General features: G+C 39.5%; 1 protein-coding gene across 1 annotated transcript in view; it reads right to left on the reverse strand.

Annotated features, from left to right (window-relative positions):
* DIP2B (DIP2 disco-interacting protein 2 homolog B (Drosophila)) overlaps positions 1–20,513 on the reverse strand; it is a 287,973-nt gene that overhangs the window by 118,306 nt on the left and 149,154 nt on the right. The window contains exon 2 of the mRNA XM_006870048.1: positions 13,256–13,327. Within this exon, the coding sequence (XP_006870110.1) occupies positions 13,256–13,327 (72 nt within the window). The remainder of the gene's footprint in view (positions 1–13,255; positions 13,328–20,513) is intronic.

Raw genomic sequence — 20,513 nt, forward strand, 5'->3', positions numbered from 1 at the left:
AGCAACCCCAGGAGGCCCTGAGAAGCAGCAGCAGATTGAGGGGCTCTTCCCTGTTGGGCTTGGAAGCTGAACCATTGTCTAAGTCCCTGGAGATTCTTGGACAATTCAGGAGGAAAGACAAGTCCCAGGAGTAACATACTGGACTTCCTCCTGATAAGGCAGGTGGGGAACAGATATGATTGCAATGTGTGCTTCAGTTCATACTGATTAAATACTATCCAAACCCAGCAAATGAAAGCCTAAAGTGGAACAGAAAATTCCACATTCTTTCCATTTCCTTAAAATTAACTAGTTAAGTCAAAATGAGAAAGATAAAAAGATTCCACCTCCACCCAAACATAAAGAGGCCCAATTTGTCTACTTAATATTTATGTAGTTGGAAATGTTCTGTGACATTCCAAACGCTGTTCCTAATTTCGGTACTTTGTTTAGAATTCCCTACAGCTTATTTTACTCTATCTTTTATGATTTGTCTGTCAGAAGCTGGTCATATTCATCTTGTATCTCTTGCAGCAATTATCTCTGGGCTTTATTCATTGTTGTGTAATTCATTAATTACTTAGTAATTGTCCAACTTTCACATGTAGATGAGGTGACTGAAAATACCTCAAACTGATACCTTTGCTCTTAAACATGAAAATCTTTTGCAGCAGATTTGCCTATTGCAATAATACATCCTTTGATTTTTTTAACTGCTGCTTCCATTTTTTCTCCATTTCATAATGGTATTTATTGGTCGAGTTGTGAGGATTTTTGTTTTCCTTACATTTCGGTGTAATCTATTCTGAAGATGAATTATTCATTGTTGTTCTTAAGTGCTGTGAGTCAGTTCCAACTCATAGCGACCCTGTATAGGATTTCCAAGGAGCGGTTGATGGATCTGAACTACTGACCTTGTGGTTAGCAGTCCAGTGTTTATCCTACAGCACCAGACCAGGAGTCCAATGATTACAGGCACCTAATATTTTGATTAAAATAAATGAAATGATTATGATCTTGTCTGTTTCTCCACCTTCACCAAAGAAAAAAAGGTGCAAATAGAGATACCACTCTGAAGGACAAGGTTGGATACGAGCCTGATAAGTCTGCTTACTGTGTATCATTAAGTTGTACAGGGGCTCTAATTGGTCACCTGTTGGGCTGCTACCCACTGTGTCAGAAGTTTGAATCCACCTCAGAGGGAGAAAGATAAAGCTGTCGGCTCCTATGAAGATTTACAGCCTCAAATCTCTGAAGAGTACTTCTACTCTGTCCTACAGGTTTGCTATGAGTCAGCGTGGACTGGATGGCACTGGGTTTGGCTTTGGGTTGAAGTCATACAATTACTACCTGTCTGTCAGCTTGTCCTACTGTGGTAGGGTGTGTATTTCAAATATCAACACGATCATCTATAGTGGACACTTTTCAGTGGAGCTTCCAGATTAAGACAGACTAGGAAGAAAGGCTTGGTGATCTATTTTTGAAAAATGAGCCTAGGAAACACCTATGACTTACAACAGAACATTATCCCATATGGTTCTGGAAGATGAGCCTTCCAGGTTGGAAGACATTCAAAATCCACGGTGACTACAACAATGGATTCAAGCCTACTAATAACCGTGAAGATGGTAGGGGACCAGGAAAGTCTCCTTCTGTTATACATGAGGTCTCCATGAGCTGGAGATGATTCAGCAACAACCAATGAGAAGTCACACTAATTTTATGGTAAAAAGGTGTACGTCTCATTGTTTTCATATACTTAAACAAGGCCATCAAGAAAAAAATAAGAGATTAAACCTTGATGGAAGGAGTTATCAGAGTCTTCTGTGAGAGAAGACTCTCTGGTGGTGCAGGGATTAAGCACTCAGCTGCTAAGATGAATCCACCAGCGGCTCCACAGGAGAAAGATGAGGTTTTCTGCTCCTGCAAAGATTACAGCCTCCAAAACCCTGTGACGCAGTTCTACTCCAGCCTGTAGGGTCTCTATGAGTCGGAATCAACTCAATGGCAATGGAAAAAATTTGTTAAGAGGAAAAACACAAGGGTTTTCTTTTGTTCCATTTTAACTCAGTTATATGTATGCTTGCACAATCTCAAAGGCAGGGATGAATTTACAACTGTGATGAAAGGGGTGTGGAGCAGCTGGCAAATGTAGTATCTGTATATGTACTGGAATACTGGTGAGCAAATGGCCTCTAGGAAAGGAAGCAGCAGCCATCACATAAAGAAAGCAAGTCTGGAAAAACCTTGAGGTAACCAGAACTGCATACCAAGTTGAACTGTTGTTGTTAGTGCCACTGAGTTGGTTCCAACTCAGAGCAACCTGGTACAGGGTTTCCAAGGAGCAGCTGGTGGGCTTGAACTGCCAACTTTATAGCTAGCAGTTCAGTGCTTATCCTACAGTGTCACACCAGGACTCCCAGTTAATGAGCTACATATACAAATTCATAACCTGTGTCTTACCCCTGAAAAGGCAGTAGGTAAAGTCCCATTCTGAAGCAGGGAAGAAGGACATGAAATGATGGGAAAGATACTATGGCACAAGGTCAAAGGATGAAGAAAAACAAATACACAAAGGTCACAAATCATTTCAAATATGCTAAAAGAGCCGAGAATATATATACTAATGCCATCAAAAGGAGAAGCTTCAGCAATATCCTAAAGCAAAAGATCTGCATCCAAGAGATGACACTTGCAGAGCCTGAAGGGCAATTAAACAGTGGAGAGCTGCCAAACACCGTGGCAGGACTCCCATTGGCTATTTTCAGGTGCAGCCAGAGGAGGCAGGCTTCCCAGTTTCCACACTCACACAGGTTGTTATGAAGACTGTATGATCCACCACCTGATAGAGGCATTCAGAGCGCTAAGATCTTTTAAAGGGATACAAATTTCTTTGTACAAATTCTGAACAAAGAATTACTCAGAAATGTTAGGATAAAAAAATTCTGGTTAAACATGGCAGATCTATCTGCACTCCTTCCCAAAATGCCACCTAGAATGGTACTGAAGGTCTGTGGACGGACAAGAGCACAATCAATTCTGATAGATGCTCTAGTTGCCTCTACAAAAATAAAAATGAAGCTGATAGGTTAATTTAAGAAAATAAAAAGGAAACAATGCAATCATAGTGAAGCAAGTGGCTTCACTGTGGAAAACATTTCAATAATCATAATAATGAAAATAGTGAATACTGAATTAACAAACAAAAAGTAACTATACTGAGTATGCAGCCCACAGTATGAGATGGGAGATGTGGAGTAAAGAGTAAAGGAAGGGAGCCGGGTATGAGGAGAGTGGAGTCTGTGGTCTATGTGTTTGAAGGAGGGATATGAAAGAAAAACTCTAATCTTTTACAGTAGAAAAAGAATCAGTAATGTCTTCAAAGTTTGCAGGTGGGGGTGGTAGTCAAGAAATAGTCAAATGTTATTTAGAAATACAGAGGTAAACGCCAATAGATACATATAAAAGTTGAAAGAAGTTGTCTCTAGAGAGGAAGAGGAGAGAGGCAGGGCATTATTTTTGTTGTTATAATCCTTGTAGTGCTATTTGATTATTTAAAATTAACATATATGTCAATTTTATGTTAAAGAAAAACTATATTTAAAAATAAATGCTGGGATCTCACATGAAAATTAACATATTCTACACAGTACAGGTTTTAGTAGGTCTAAATTAAAAGGTTTATTGAGGCTAGAGATAAACAGCCAGGATCAATGAGAAAAGATCATTCTCTAATCTATAATCTGCTTCTCTCATTACCTGACACATCCATCTTCACAGACTGTTCACTAAAGAAATATTCTGAAGTTAGAAATTCTGAATGTTCTTTCAGTTCAGTTCCACTAACATGTGTAGGGCATACCTTAGTATACTTTAAATTTGCATTCCAATCTTATATCAAACTAAATGACTTCTTCAAAACCTACAAAGGTATGTATGGTAAATTAGTAAATGGATGTTCCCCTTCTCTTTTGCTACAGTTTCTAAATAATACAGATTACATACCACCTACCTCTTTCTGGGAAAGACAAAGATTAAAGAAAAAAAGTGAGAAAAGAAAGAAACACAGACTGAGAATTTAACAGACCCTCATAGTGGTTATGAAACAGACTGCTAACCTCAGCGTCAGCAGTTCGAAACTACCAGCAGGAGAAAGATGAGGCTTTCTGCTCCCGTAAAGATTTACAGCCTTGGAAACCTTGTATAGGTTCGCTATGGGTCAGAACCGACTCGACGGCACTTAACAACAACAATAACATGGAAGTATATAAAGACTAAAGGACTTACCACTGTAGAAAGAAGGAAAAAGTAATGAGATGTAATTACTAATAGTGAAAAAAGTCAAGGAAATTACCTCCAGTTAACTAATAAAATCAATAGTAATTATAACTGATAATTGGGAAGGGATGTATAAACAAGGTGGCACTAAATGTAAACGAGGGAGCCGGGGATCAACATTAAAGCATTCTGAGGTCCTTATGCTGTGTGGAAGGTGAATTAAGAAGCCTAATAACTCTAGATTATGTTTAGATTTCCACCACCCCTTTGTCAGTTTGTTGTACCTTGGTGACTTGTATGTTGCTCTGATGCTGGAAGCTATGCCACTGGTTTTTCAAATACCAGCAGTATCACCCATGGGGGACAAGTTTCAGTGGGGCTTCCAGATGAGGACAGATTAGGAAGAAACACTGGGCAATTTACCTCTGAAAACTCTATGAATCACAACAGAACACGATCTGGTATAGTGCTGTAATATGAGCCCCTAGGTTGGAAAGCATTCAAAATGCACAGTAGCCACTGCAACAATGGACATAAAACATTCCAGTGATCACAAGTATGGGGGGTAGGAATGGACATTTCATTATGTTGTATACAGGGCTGCCAGGAGTGAGAGGTGATGAGATGGCAACTGACAATGGATTTTGATTAAAATAAACAAACAAATAAAAGGCTTTGCTACTGTAGGGACAAAAATTTGATAAAATAAAGAATTCATGAAGAAGATACAATAGTTATCAATTTGTGTGTACCTAGTAATATAACATTAAAACATATTAAGCGAAATTGACAGAATTACAAAGAAGATTGGTAAACCCACAGATATAGTACAAAGATTTTCAAAATATTTCTATCTGAATTGTTAGATCACATAATCACAAAGAGAAGGTCTGAACAGCACAATCATCTTAGTTATCTAGTGCTGCTATAGCAGAAATAGCACAAGGATACAACTTGAACAGAAATTTCTTTTCTCATAGTGCAGGAAGCCAGAAGTCGAAATTCAGAGAGCCGGCTTATTCTCTCTCTGTTCTCTGGAGGAAAGTCCTTGTCTCTTCAGCCTCTGCTTCCTACTTCCCTGAAGTCTCCATGTGCCTTGGCTTCAATCTTTATCCATCTTTCTCTCTCTCTGCTTCCTTGTTTAGTGTCTTTTTATATCTCAAGAGATATAACTGCTCAAAATAAACTACACTGTAACTATAAACTATAAGGTTATAGTTTAAAGTTACAGTTAAACTATATAAAGAATTGCTCAAAATAACCTATACTAATCCTGTCTCATTAAGACAGCCCATTCCTAAATGGGATTATAATCATAGGCATGTTGTTGTGGTTCGGACTCACAAAAACCCTGTATAGGGTTTCCAAAGAGCAGGTGGTGATCTTGAACTGCCGACCTTGTGGCTCAAACTGACCTTACAATCTAGTGCATTAACCTGCAGTGCCACACTAGGGCTCCAATCACAAGCATGGTGGTGATGGTGTGCTGTGGAGTCGGTTCCCATTCACAGCGACTCTGCACAAGGTTTCCAAGGCTGTAAATCTTTATAGGAGCAAAAAGCCTCATCTTTTTCTGAAGAACAGCTGGTAGTTTCGAAGTGCTGACCGTGAGATTAGCAGCCCAATTTGTAACCACTACACTACCAGAGATCCATAAGCATAAACTCTTATAAGCATGGTGGTGGTGGTGTGCCGTGGAGTCAATTCTGACTTATAGTGACCCTGCACAAGGTTTCTGAGGCTGTAAATCTTTACGGGAACAGAAACTCTCATCTTTATCCAGAGGAACCGCTGGTAGTTTCGAACTGCCGACCTTGAGGTTAGCAGCCCGATTTGTAACTACCAGGCTACCAGAGCTCTATAAGTATAAGCTCTCATAAGCTTGTTGTTGTTGTTGTCGTCAGGTGCCATCGAGTCGGAACCGACCCATAGCGACCCCATGCACAGCAGAACGATCCTGGGCCAACCTCACTACTGCTGCCACACTTGAGTCCATCAATAATGCCACCTGACTAATCCATCTCGTTAGGGGTCCTCCTCTTTTTCTCTGACCCTCCACCTTACCCAGCATGACATCCTTCTCCAGCGACTGTTTCCTCCGGACCATATGTCCAAAGTATGAGAGACGAAGCTTAGCCATCCTGGTCTCCAAGGAGCACTCTGGCTGTACTTCTTCCAAAACAGATCTGTTGGTTCTTTTGGCAGTCCATGGCACTTTTAGTATTCTCCTCCAACACCACAACTCAAAGGCATCAATTCTTCTATGATCTTCCTTATTCACTGTCCAGCTTTCGCATCCATATGAGGCTATTGAAAACACAATGGCCTGGGTCAGGCGCACCTTAGTCCTCGAGCTGACATCTCTGCTCTTCAATACTTTAAAAACTTCCTGTGCAGCAGATTTGCCCAATGCAATACGTCGTCTGATCTCTTGACTACTGCTTCCACGAGTGTTGATAGTTGATCCAAGAAGAATGAAGTCCTTGACAACTTCTTTTTCTGTGTCCCCTTCAGTCCAAGGAGATAGGTTTTCCGCTGTGATAGTTGGTTAAACCCATCAATCACAGGCTTAATCTTTTTAACAAAAGATTGTGTAGCCATGTCCTCATAAGCTTAGAGAGGAGAAATTACAACAACCATGGACTTCAAAAAGATAATGGATTTTTTCCCACAGATTTTTGAAATCTCTCATATTTTGGGAGGCATAATTTAATTAATAACATTCCACCCTTTGCTGCAGCCCCTGTGTCAGTCCATCTCACTGGGGTCATCCTCTTTTTCGCCAACCCTTTATTAAGCAAGATCTTCTTTTCCAGGGGTAAGTCCCTCCTGATGATATGTCTAAAATATGTGAGGTGAAGTCTCACCATCCTTGCTTCTAAGGAGCATTCTAGCTGTATTTCCAAGACAGATTTGTATGTTCTTCTGGCAGTTCATGGTGTCTTCAATATTCTTCACCAACACCATAATTCACATGTATTGATTATTCTATGATCTTCCTTATTCATTGTCCAACTTTCACATGCATTATGAGATGACTGAAAATACCATGGCTTGGGTCAGGCTCACCTTAGTCCTCAAAGTGACATCTTTGTTCTTAAACACTTTAAAAATACCTTTTGCAGCAGATTTTCCCAATGCAACATGTGCTTTGATTTCTTGACTATTGCTCCCATGAGTTGATTGTGGATCCAAATAAAATGAAATACTTGACAACTTCAATATTTTCTCCATCTATCATGATGCTATTTACTGATGCAGTTATGAGGGCTTTTGTTTTCTTTTCATTGAGCTATAATCCATACTGAAGGCTGTTGTATTTTCCCCCCAAAATCAGCATGCTTGCCACATGCAAAACACATTCACCCATTACATCATTGCAAATGTCTTAAATCAACTCCAAATCCAAAATCTCATCTGTTGAATCATCTAAATCAAATATGAGTGACACTGTAGACGTGGCTCCTTCCAAAAGTTCTGCTGATCTCCAAGCTGTTCCAATGATGGTCCTTTTCTTTGCTTAGAGGCCAACAGATACAGTTCCTACTTACAGAATTCCAAGAGTCACATTCTTTTTCTGTGTCCCCTTCAGTCCAAGAAGATGGGTTTTCGGCTGTGATAGTTGGTTAAACCCATCAATCACAGGCTTAATCTTTTTAACAAAAGATTGTGTAGCCATGTCCTCGGTGAACAGACTAGGAGGACATGTATACTTAGTTTGTACAACAGAATTTTCCAAATCTTTTAAGTTCTGCTTTCATTTTGCACAGTTAATTTTTCCGTCTACTTCTTTTCCTCTTGCATTTATTCTAAGTAGTGAGAAGAAGTCCTGGTGTGGCACTGTGGGTTAATGCGCCAGACTGCAAAGTTGTTTGAACTGTAAGATCAGCGGCTCAAGCTCACCAGCTGCCTACACAGGATTGCTATGGGTTGGAACTGATTTGATGGCACTTAACAACAGCAACAACACGTGAGAAGAAACCACAAGGCCCCTTTAAGATCTTGTTTAGACATCTCATCAGTCAGATATCTGAGTTCACCACTTACAAGCAGCACCTTCCACTAAGAAATGTGAACATAATTGACAAGTTCTTTGCCACTGTAAAAAAAAAAAGCATTGCTCTTCCTCAGGCTCTATCACATGTTCATCATTTTCTTTTACATTCGCATCTGAAGCACATTCAACATCCACGTTTCTAGCAACATTTTGTTGGTGGTGACATAGATATTCTCTAAGATGACAGAGACTTTCTCTACAACTCCCATTTCCGTCTACCAATAGTATCTTCAAGGTTTTTTCTATTCAGCACTTTCAAACTAGTTCAGTCTATACTCATGACTTAATTCCCAAACCATTTCCACATTTTCAGATATCTCTTAAAGCAGCACCCTAACTCTTCCAGTACTAAATTCCTAACAAGTAACTATTTTAAGCTAATAGACATAGATCCATCCAGTCAACAATTAGAGCAAAATATAAGAATTACAGAAATAAACCACATGCTGAGCTATAAAGATATGTCTTAACAATATCAAATATGTGATTTTGTCCAAACATGTTCTCTGACCATGTGAAATTGAGAAATTCTTATATGAAGTTAGAAGATTGAAAATCAAAAGCATACCATTCAGGAAATTGAGAAGAGATAGAAGCAAATAATATAAACAAACCAGAATAAGTTAGCCAATAAATTTGAAAACATTAAAAACAGACCATTTCCTAAAAAAATTAAACTTACTAATACTGGTTAAAGAAGGCACAGAAAACTGATTGGGAAGGAGAAGAACTTCTAAGAGCCTTTAACTCACTGGCTGTGAGTTTTATTGACTCAGGAGAGGAAAACAAATAGAGAAGTAGAAAAGTAGACTGGACATTGTTACAGTAATTTTTGTTTCTTATTTTTTGTTTTGTTTGGGGGAGGTAATGGTGGAAATCCTGGTGTGGCGCTGTGGGATAAAGCAGTGGACTGCAAGGTCCATCTGAACCACAAGGTTGGCAGTTCAAACTCACTAGCTGCTCTTTGGAAACCTTATATAAGGTTGCTATGAGTTGGAACCAACTCAACAGCACTTAATAACAACAAATGGTGGAAGTTATAAAATTCTGCCACAAGGGAAAAAATTTAACAAACATAAATGTATTTTCTCACCATTTCAGAGACTAGAAGTCCGAATTCAGAGTGCAAGCTCTAGGGAAGGGTTTTCTTTATCTGAGGGAAGATCCTTGCCTCTCAACATCTGTGGCCCAGAATTCACTGGAGACCTACATGTGTCTTGGCATCAATTTTACCCTCACAGCAACATCTCCCTGACTCCAGATTTGGGGATCTGAACACTGAGGCAGTTGAGGTCATCACCCATTCCTTCAGGACAGCACTTGCCCATCTCTCAGGACCCATGTTCAAATGCTGTTCCCAAGGAACCCTTCTCAACATGCCAGAGGCTGTTCACCTTGCAGACCTGCTAAACTGGTGGTGCTTTTAAGACATATAAGTCTAGATGTTTGGCAGTTAGATCTAAAGATCTGGAGCTCAGGAGAGACCTGGGTTGAAGATACGTATCTGGGAGGTACCTGCATTTAAATGATTATTACAGCTGCAGGTGTGGCTGAAATAGTCTAGGGATATAGAGCGTTCATTTTCAAAGTGTGGTCCTTAGACAAGCAACCTCAGCATCATCTGGGAACTTAATAGAAATGCCAATTCTCAGGCTCCACCCTGGGACTAAACCCACTGCCATGGAGTTGATTCCAACTCATAGTTATCCTAAAAGGACAGAGAACTGCCCCATAGGGTTCCACAACTGTAATAGGATAAATGCTGGACTATGAATCACAAGGTCGGCAGTTCTAGCCCACCATCCACTCCATGGGAGAAAGATGAGACTTTCTACTCCCACAGAAATTTACAGCTTCAGAAACCCTATACAGGGTCGCTATGAGTCGGAACTGACTCGACAACACCTAACAACAACAATTATCTTCATGAAAGCAAACTGCCACATCTTTCTCCCCTGTAGCAACTGGTGGGTTTGAATCAGTGACTTTTTGGTCAACAGCCAAGTATTTAGCTACTGTACCACCAGGGTCCTGTAGCCTGGAAGTTGTTGTTGTTGTTGTTGTTGTTGTTAAGTGCTGTTGAGTCAACCCTGTATAGGGTTTCCAAGGAGCAGCTGGTAAGCTTGAACCATCGACCTTGCAGTTCTGACTTTGAAGTCTGATGCATTACTCCTGGAAGTAGGGGCCAGTAATCTCTGTGTTAAGAAGTTAGGGATCTGACATGGGCTATAATTTGAGAACCAATTATAGAGCCTTGGCTTGAGAGCTTTGACATTTAACAAAGAGATGAATGAGTTTGCGAGGATGAACAAGTTGTTGTTGTTAAGTGTTAAGTGCTACTGAGTCAAAAAAGAAAAAACAAAAACTGTATCGGGTTTCCGAGGAGTGGCTGCAGTCCACTGACTGCAGTTAGCAGGCCGGTGCTTATTTTATAGTGCCACACCAGAACTCCAAGGATGGCCAAGAGCAACAGCAAAAGAAGAGAAAGAGAATGAGGAGAAAATTTCAAGAGAAGTGTTTTAAGAGATACAGAGGTGAACACTACTGACATATCAATAATGAGAGCACCATTGGGGTACAATGGGATTAAGAAGTGAGAGGAGTTAAAGAGAGACAGCAAGTATACACAGGTCTACTGAGCAGTTTGATTACAAAGGAGAAATAGAAAGGGTGGAGATGGACGTGGCTAACACGTAAAGGGAGGATTTTTGTTTTCTAAATAAGACAGTAATGAGAGCAATGAGCTGCTTAGAGGAAGGGTCAGAATGAGAGGCAATGAATAACTAAACCAGAGACCACACAATACAATGGCCTAGTGAGGGATCAGTGGAGCCGTCTGTCTCAGCAGGAAGAGCATTTTATTACTGACAGTGTTTAAACTTGCTGCACATTGTGATAATAAAAAGTAGATCAACTTGTTGTTGGTTTTATTATTACTTTTTTTATATTCTACAGACACCACACCCCTTTCCTGCCTGCCTCTGAGATGGACTGCTCCTACCGCCCTGTGCTTGGTGCCTCTGTATTATATAATGTGAGAGAGAAGGGAGGTGGACCTAAGAACAGGTGGGAGGACTGTCCTATTTAACCAGAAAGAAAGGGGTAGATAAGGATGGGTACAGATGTGGCAAGTGTGACATTTGGTGAAAGGAGCTGTCATCAAATGACTTCTAGGATGCAAAACTATCCCTAATGTGAGATGGACCTACTACATTCTCTTGGCCTGATGCTTCTGTGTGCCGTCATGTCAGTTCTGACTCACAGAGACCCTGTACAGGGTTTCCAAGGCTGTAAATCTTTACAGGAGCAGAAAGCCTCATCTTTCTTTTGCGTAGCAACTGATGGATTAAAATTGCTGACCTGGTGGTTAGCAGCCCAAAGTGTAATCCACTATATTACACACACTACCTGGGCTCCTTGGTCTATTTTAATAAAATACCTGATTTCATAAAAGCCACACTCATTTAGAATTTTTAGAATGGACTCAATGGCAGTAGACTCAGTTTTTTGTTTCATGATTTGGCTCCCCCATGTAGACATGTCCACAGGACAAGAATGAGCTGATCATATCACTGGATCTCCAATTATAGTCCCGTGATTTCTCAGAGTAAATTGAGTAATTTTTTTTTTTAACGTGACTGAATTTCTATGTAGTCTAACAACAGATAAAAGACAGATCATGTTTTTTTTTTACTATTAGATTTCTTACTAAGTTATTATTCTCTCAGGAACTGATTGCTTCTATACAAAGTGACTAAAGTAAATCTCTGAGCCTTCAGAGGCATAGGTTAGATTCACAATTAAGAAACCAATCAGAGGCTCCCCAACTCTGTAATGCCTTGGCTCAGCAAAAACTAGCTTTTCATTAGCTGCTACTGGCCAAATGTCCATGTCTTCTCTCTCAATCCATCCCTACATTCATCCCTTCATTAAGATATTTAAATTGGCTGTCACTGTAATGACCTACTGGTGACTGTAGGGTGGAATTTCCAAGAATAATAATGTAGGAGATAAAACAAGAACCTCAGTGAAGTATATTAGTTTATCACCATCATTCATTTATTTATCCCATTATTCATTCAATAAATATTTACAGACTATATACTTTGTGCAAGACTTGATATTAAAACAGTGGGGAATACAAAGTCCTCATGGTATTTATAATCCAGTAATAAAAGCAATTCACTTCACAAAGGACAGGCTTATAGAAATAGACTTTAATTGAAAGGGTGAGATTAGAAATTGGAGGTGGGGAGGAATTCTTTATAGTAAAAGTGATTAAAGCAGAAATATGCTATCAAAGGGAATTCTGGAATCTGAATAACTTAAAAAATACGATGAATTAGAGATAGTTTTGCCTAGAGGCAAAGGCTACAGCAACCTCTTTGGAATTGAGCCAAGTGATGCAGGACTCTCTGAGCATAAAAACATTCTTATAGAAAGAATGAGGCAGGCTGTGAATTAACTCAAAAGTTGATTTAGGGTTCTTACACTCTAACTCCTCCAGTACTCCAATCCTTGGGTTACCTTGTAATACTTAACCTGTCCTCCTCTCTCATCTTTGCTCTCCTTGCTCCTCCCCATCACTGTCTGTGTTCAGGCATCAGCAAGATGCAGTGTTTCCATGGTCTGGCATTTTTTTCTGCCACTGAATGATCTCAGTTATGCACAGAAGCATTCACACACAACCACCCAAGCCCCATACGTGATTTGATGACTTTGAGTATTTCAAAAGTGCCTGTTGGCAACTAGCAACAACTACAGCACACAGCAGATGCACCACTAAGATTCATTTCCTCCCTTCTTTCCTTCCGTTTTTCTCTTCTCTGGTGAGGAAGGGAGAAAAAAAACCAGGAACAAACAAAAGACAGAACTCTTGTAAGACAGCATCTTTTGGGGGTAAAAACACTGAATACGTTCAAACCATTTCTCATTACCTACCTTGTGTCTGTGGGACGTAAGGAGACAGGAGTTTTGACCTTTTCTTTTCATATCCCTTCTGTGTGATGTCCCCTAAAATAGCAGGAAAACAGAAATAGGCTATGTATTATTCTTACTCTGTAGTTGTCCACTGTAAAAATAAAATTAATTACAGAGTGTTACAAAAGTACCACACATAGAACAGAAAAAAATATATGGCTCTTTGCCAAGAATTCTGCTATGTGTGATTTTCCATAGGCCTGGAGCTAACTTCTTGTGGGAAACTGTAGAGCCTAACCCTAAACCAACCAATCTATTATAGCAATATATCGGGTACCATGACATAGATTTCCAAATTTCTGGGTACCCCTAGTTTCCTTGGTATTTAACCAAACCAAAGCCAAACCTAAGTGCATGAAGTCAATTCCAACTTATAATGACCCTATATGTCATATGTTTCATAGGATTAACAGACTATACATCTTCAAGGGCAGAGACAGTCTCATCTTTCTCCTATGGAGTAGCTGGTAGGTTTGAACTGCCAACCTTGTGATTAGCAACCCAACAATTAACCCACTGCACCACAATGGCTCTCTCTTTTGTATTTAGGATATCCTAAATGGGACTGCTGCTGTGGCGCTGCAGGTTAATGCACCAGACAGCAAAGTCATTGAACAGCAAGGTCAGCAGTTCAAGCTCACCAGCTGTTCCTTGGAAACCTTATGCAAGTAATACTGTTGTTGTTGTTATGTGCCGTGGAGTCGGTTCCGACTCATAGTGACCCTGTACAGGGTTTCCAAGGCTGCAAATCTTTACGGGAGCAGAAAGCCTCATCTTTCTCCCGCAGAAACAGCTGGTAGTTTCGAACTGCTGACACTGAGGTTCACAACCCGATTCGTAACCACTACGCTACCAGAGCTCCTTACAAGTTATACCAGACGGCACTTAATAACAACAACAAGCATGAATGCTGCAAAGTTGGCAAAAAATGATTTTCTCTCCAAAGTTGCAGTTTGACCAAATGAATGCAAGAGTACTTGAAAGATGTTCAATTATACAAGAGGGCTTCAAAAAGTTTATGGAAAAAATTCCATTATGTTTTAATTCCATTTTTCCACTAATTCTTTGACGTCCCCTTGTATTATTTATATACAAGGAATAAAAAGTAAAGTCATTGCCATCAAATCAATTCTAATTCATGGCAACCCTAGAACCACATAAAATAAAAAGTTTTGTTTAAAGGAGGAGTTCAAGGTTAGGCCTACACAAACCACAGCATTCTCTAACCTGAGACCAGAACCAGATGGTGCCAGCTACCACTGCCAACCACTCTGAAAAAGATCACATTAGGTCCTGGATAGAGTAGGATAAAAATGTTCAAAACTCCAATCCTACAAAAGACCAGGCTTTCTGGTTGGAAAGAGACTAGTGGAACCCCCAATACTATGCCCTTAGTCTCCTTTCAGGTCTGGAAATGAACTGACTCCATGGTTCAATTTTCAGCGAAATCAAAAGTCTATATGGGAAAAAATAACACTAGTGAAGTATGAACACCTTAGAATAATTTACCATATGAGATGAAAAGGACAGCATTTACCCAAGGACAAAGTTCAGAAGGGTAAGGAAAAAAGGAAGAATGGAAAAGGGAAACAGAGGGAGGAAGTGGGTTAAGTGATGTTACCTTGTGGGGACAGCAATCAATGACATGAAAATGTGTCTGAATTACTGAATGAAAAACTAATTTGCTCTATACACCTTCACCTAATCCACAACAAAATGAAAAATGAAAAGATAGAATACAGTATGGCACTTTATTTTAAAAAAAATCACTAAAACAGAAACAGAACTACATTATGATCCAGCAATTCCATTCCTAGATAAATACCCTGTTGATGTTGTTGCTAGGTGCCATGGAGACAGCTCCAACTCACAGCACCCCTGTATAGGGTTCCCAAGGAACAGCTGGTAAGTTTGAACCAATGATCTTGTAGTCCAGTGCTTATCCTACAGAGCCATACAAGGATTCTAAGACATATATCCTAGAGACCTATTAATACTGACAGGAACAGACACACACATACACCTGTGCTCACTGTAACATTATTCACAGTAGCAAAAAGATAGAAACAGCCTAAATGCCTATCAACAAATGAATGGTTAAACAAAACATGGTATATAAATACAATGGAATATTATGCCAGCACATGGTATGGCACTAGGGACTTCTGAGGCGGAGCTCTAGGATCATCACTGGACTGCGAACCACAAGTTTGGAGCTTCAAGCTCACCATCTGCTACTCAGAAACCTTATATAGTCAAAACCAATTCTATGATACTTAAAAACAACATAGAGAATAATAATATAACATGAATGAATCTAGACGATATTACTATGAGTGAAACGAATCCATTACAAAAGGGCAAATACTGTAAGATCCCATTTTTACAAAAGACAAAAATTAATATATATACAGAAATCAACATTTTTTTGGTACTTATCAGATATGGGAAAGGAAATACCGCCTTTGGTTAATAAAGGTTTCCATAATTTTGTAGTAATACTTTGTGGCTTCCCCTTGTTTATATGCCTACACATATACCTAAACATGTACATGCACATATACTTTCCTATCACACATATATGAGTATCCATATGTGCTCCTACCTCTCACTTGCCAACTCTTCTGTGAGCTGCTATTTCACATTTATGACTGTGGTGGTGGTGGTTATGCGCCACGGAGTTGGTTCTGACTCATATCGACCCTGCATTCAGTTTGAGGCTGTACATCTTTACGGGAGCAGAAAGCCTCATCTTTCTCCTGCAGAACAGCTGGTAGTTTCGAACTGCTGACTTTGAGGTTAGCAACTCAACTCATAACCACTATGCTACCAGAGCTCCTTATTTATGACCATAGTTTAAAAAAAAAAAAAAAGTCATCTATCTATTTTGCTCATTGATGTATATCTGATGGTAACAAAACATCGAGGTACAAGGTGACAGTAATATTAGCTGAGATGGTTAAGATTATGTGTCACCTTGGTTGGGTCATGATTTTCAGTGGTTTGACATTTATGTAATGATGAAATTTGGCAGTTATGTAATTAGGGAGTTATTCTTCATTATGTGCTCTGATGTGGTCATGTTCCATTTTCACATGACGCTGATTTTCACATAATGACCTGGTCTGAGGAGTGGGTGTAAAACAAAGCACAGTTATAGATCCTTCCTGCATATAGTCCAACACTCTGCAGGTTGGTTGACTGGGTTTGAAGGCTTAGGACCATAGTCTAGTAGAACAACTAGGTTAATTGACATAACATAGTTCATGTTCTACATCCTAGTTTGGTAAGTAGTGTTGAGGTCTTAAAAGCTTGCGAGCAATCATCTAAGATATGACTATTGGTATCTACATGCCTACTAGAGCAAGAGAATGAAGAAAACCAAAGACTCAGAGGAAAAATTAGTCTGTGGGACTAACAGCCTATACAAACCAGGACACCGCATCTATTCTGAGACCAGAAAAACTAGATAGTACCTGGTTACCACTACAACTACTAATCATTCCAACCAGGAACACAATATATGGTCCGAGATAGAATGAAAGAAAAATGTACAACAAAACTTAAATTCTTAAAAAGAAGCCAGACAATAAATAGACTGGCAAAGACTAGAGGAAACCCTGAGATTACTGCCCTAAAATACCCTTTAAACTTTGTACTCCCAGAAACCACTTTTTATCTCAATAACAGACTGGTTCATAAAATAAACAATATCACCCAAGAGCATTGTTTCCTTAATAATAAAAAAAAAAAAGAAGTTTAATTATCTATGAGACCAAACCATCAACATTTACCTTAAAGCAAAGATAAGAAGCTAAGAAGAAATAGAGTAAGCAAGCTAAAGTAATGAAAACTGAACCAAAACTGAAATAATGAGAATGCTGACAAAAGTGAGAAAAATGTCAATGAACAATATGCATGTTGTTGTTGTTTTGTTAAGTGTCACTGAATCGGTTTCAACTCACAGAGACACTGTGTAGGATTTTCCAAGGAACAACTTATAAGTTTGAACTTTTGACCCTGCAGTTAGCAGTCCAGTGCTTATCTTACAGTGCCATACCAGGACTCCTAACAATATGCATAGAAATTGTTAAATGGGAAACAATTTGTGGTGCAACTATCTATCACCAAGCACACAGAGAGAAACGGCCCTTAGAGATGTATATGCTACTCTAATAAAATGGTCTCAATGTGACAGTATTTATAAAATTTTTTAAAAAGCAACATACTAAACAGTTTCTAGAGTATGATTTAATTCTGGAGTCATAATATTTTTATGAACACAAATATATGCATAGCAAAAATCTAGTTATTTACCTAAATATTAGCAGTGGTTAGCTATAGCTTGCAAGATTGAAAGATTATGGGGTTGTTGGTTTTTTTGGTTTTTTTTAGCTTTTTTTCCCCCCTCTTCGGTTTTTTCTTTTTAAAGCTTTAATTGTGAATTGAGTGATAGTTTACATGGGAGAATAATCAATTTTGCATTCCTCCGATTATATTTTGTTTCATTACAATGATTACAATCCGCTCCATGTATCATCGTTTAACAGTATTTGCTTCTAGTCCCAATTTTTTGTTTGTTTTTTTATGTACACAAAACACTCAGGAATATATAATCATTTAACAACCAATGGGTACATTTTGCAAGTGAGCCTCCTGGCTGCCAGCAGACAGCCTCCCTCTTTCCATGAGTCTAGAGTCCTCAGCTGCTCTATCTCTCCATGTTCTCATCTCTGCCTCCTCCATGTCTGATATCGCTGCTTCTATGGATAGGGTCCCACATTCCACTTGTGTTCTTTTCTCTTGATGGTCTTAAGTGTCTTCTGTTTCTGAACTGTAAGAACAGTTTCCTTTTTGTTACAAAACTTGTACCTTTACAGTTGTGATAATCGCAGTTAGTCAGGATAACAATTACTCACTACTGAACCAAAGAATCCTATCAGGCAGAGAAGATGATGTGGAGAGATGGAGCAGCTGGGGACTCTAGACCCAGAGAGGGAGAGGTGCTGTGTGCTGACGACTGGGGGGCAGGCTTGCAGGGTATACCCTTTGGTTGGTTGATGATGCATGGAGGGGGTTGTAACCATGGCAATGAAACGATATACAATATAGGATGAATGTAAAGCTAATGTTCTCCAAACTATCATATAATTCAAAACAAAACATTAAAAAACCCCAATACTTGGACCCTTTATAGTACTCCCATTTTACGTAGTCAATGTCTAATTTCCCTGTCCCTATCAACCCTGTAATACCGAAGGGACAGGCTTGTTCCTTGATGTGAAGACTGGTTCCCTCTCCGTTGGTATTTTGAGCTACTACATTCATAAGTATAGGTCAAGTTTATCAAATTGTAGCAAGTTACACTTGCCTCTTTTATCAAATTTATCTTCCTCTAGTTGAGCTCTGGTCATCAAGCCATCGAAAATTAGGTCTGCAAGTCTGGGTGTTCTTTTGTGTCTCTCCCCACTTCATATCTGCTGGAATCTTCATTCTCAGCCTTAGCCTTCCATGGCTACGTCAGTGTACATGGGCTCAGGAGTTCCCAAGTCTCCCCAAACTTCAGAACAACCAGCCCTTCCTCTTCTCTCTCTCATCTTAAGGTCGACAGGAGTCTATAGAACGTGGTCGAACTCAGTCCATATCTTCATTACTGACTTCCCCCATTTCTACTCACATGTAGACCAACATGGTCACCAGAGCAAGCTTAAATGCCTGCTTGTGTGTTCCCTTTGAGTTTCAGTCTTGGAGGGAGGTTTGTCCTGTAGGGACTTGATTGCTTGCCTTGATAGCATCCCGGCAAACAGCTTGCTTGTTCTTATAATAGCCAAACAGACTGCTGTTTTTGTTTTTTCCTACTGGTCTTTCTTTTTAGGAAGTATCTTCTGTTCCTCTAGCTTTTCCAGGCTGGTCTGCTTGTCCTTTCAAGTGGGAATGTCCCACCTTAGAGGGTTCTGGATGAGGCACAGGATTCCATCTAGGGTCCTATAAATTACAAAGGTTCCGCAAGAAGCCTATTCATATCACTCCCCACTTCCCTTTTTGTTTGCTTGTATTTTCTAACTTTTCTACATGAACATATTATTATTTAAACAAACTGCGAATATTTTAAAATTTTATTCGTGACTACTTACTAGTCTATACAAATAAATTTAATCATAAATGGTTCTTCATCTCAATTTCTCTACCAAAACAGAGAAAATTGCAGTGCAATTTTTTGAAATAAAATCTCAGGTTAGGAAATTCAAGAGTCATGGTCATCATAAACAATGCATAAAAGTAAGAGAGATACAGCAGCCTAGTAAGGAAACCTTCATTGAAAACAGGAAACTATGTCCTTTATTACAAAAGAAATAATGAAGCATTCTCCTGTTCCATTCCCTACTCACAGGTCCCCAAGCTCTACCCCACCCCCCCCAACCCCCATATACACACATACACACACTCTACTCCCTGAAGGGCACAAAGAACACTTTAGCTGGTTCAGAATACAACAGATAGTGAAAGGTCTTTAAAGCTTTCTTCAGTTCTTAATATTCTCAATTACTCACACTGTCAGTAAATGATCGTGGGACAAACTGTTAGACTTGGTATCCTGGACATTAATCAGCTACTAACCATCTCAGGTTTTGAAAGAGGTCAATCAAGAGAGTCTAATTCAGTCATGCAATTAGCACAGATCCATAAATGATCAAAGAAATCAAGGAGACCGATGAGAAGCTGAGTGAAGACTTCAGCTGATGGGTCACACAACAACTTAAAAAATGTCATCCCCATTTCTCTATGAGACCCTCCTCAATAGTCAGCTCCTCTGTGTCACTTTCGCACACTTGTTAGTCACTTCCTCTTCAATGCTCCTACAACTGTGCACACACTTCTAAGACAGCACTTACACACCACTGTCTCCCTACTCAACTGTGCACTTGAAGGCAGGGGCTGTGTTTTGTTCATCTCTGCAGGCCGCCCACAGCCTGACACAATAGACACTTGTTGAATGAGTTACTGACTGACTGAATAAAATGGAGGCAGAGAGAGAACAATAAATCAAAGAGACATGTGTACTTGGGTGGAAAACTGGAAATGGTAGAAAAAGAAGTCTTTACTTCAGCAGGAGCTGAAAGGCCCAGGGATTGAAATTTGGTGAAGCAGAATTTTACTGAAACTTGACAGCTAGACCTCAAAGGTGGCTGGAAAAGCAATCCTTAGAATACTTGAATAG

Source organism: Chrysochloris asiatica, unplaced genomic scaffold (assembly GCF_000296735.1).
Source record: "Chrysochloris asiatica unplaced genomic scaffold, ChrAsi1.0 scaffold00138, whole genome shotgun sequence".
NCBI lineage: Eukaryota > Metazoa > Chordata > Mammalia > Afrosoricida > Chrysochloridae > Chrysochloris > Chrysochloris asiatica.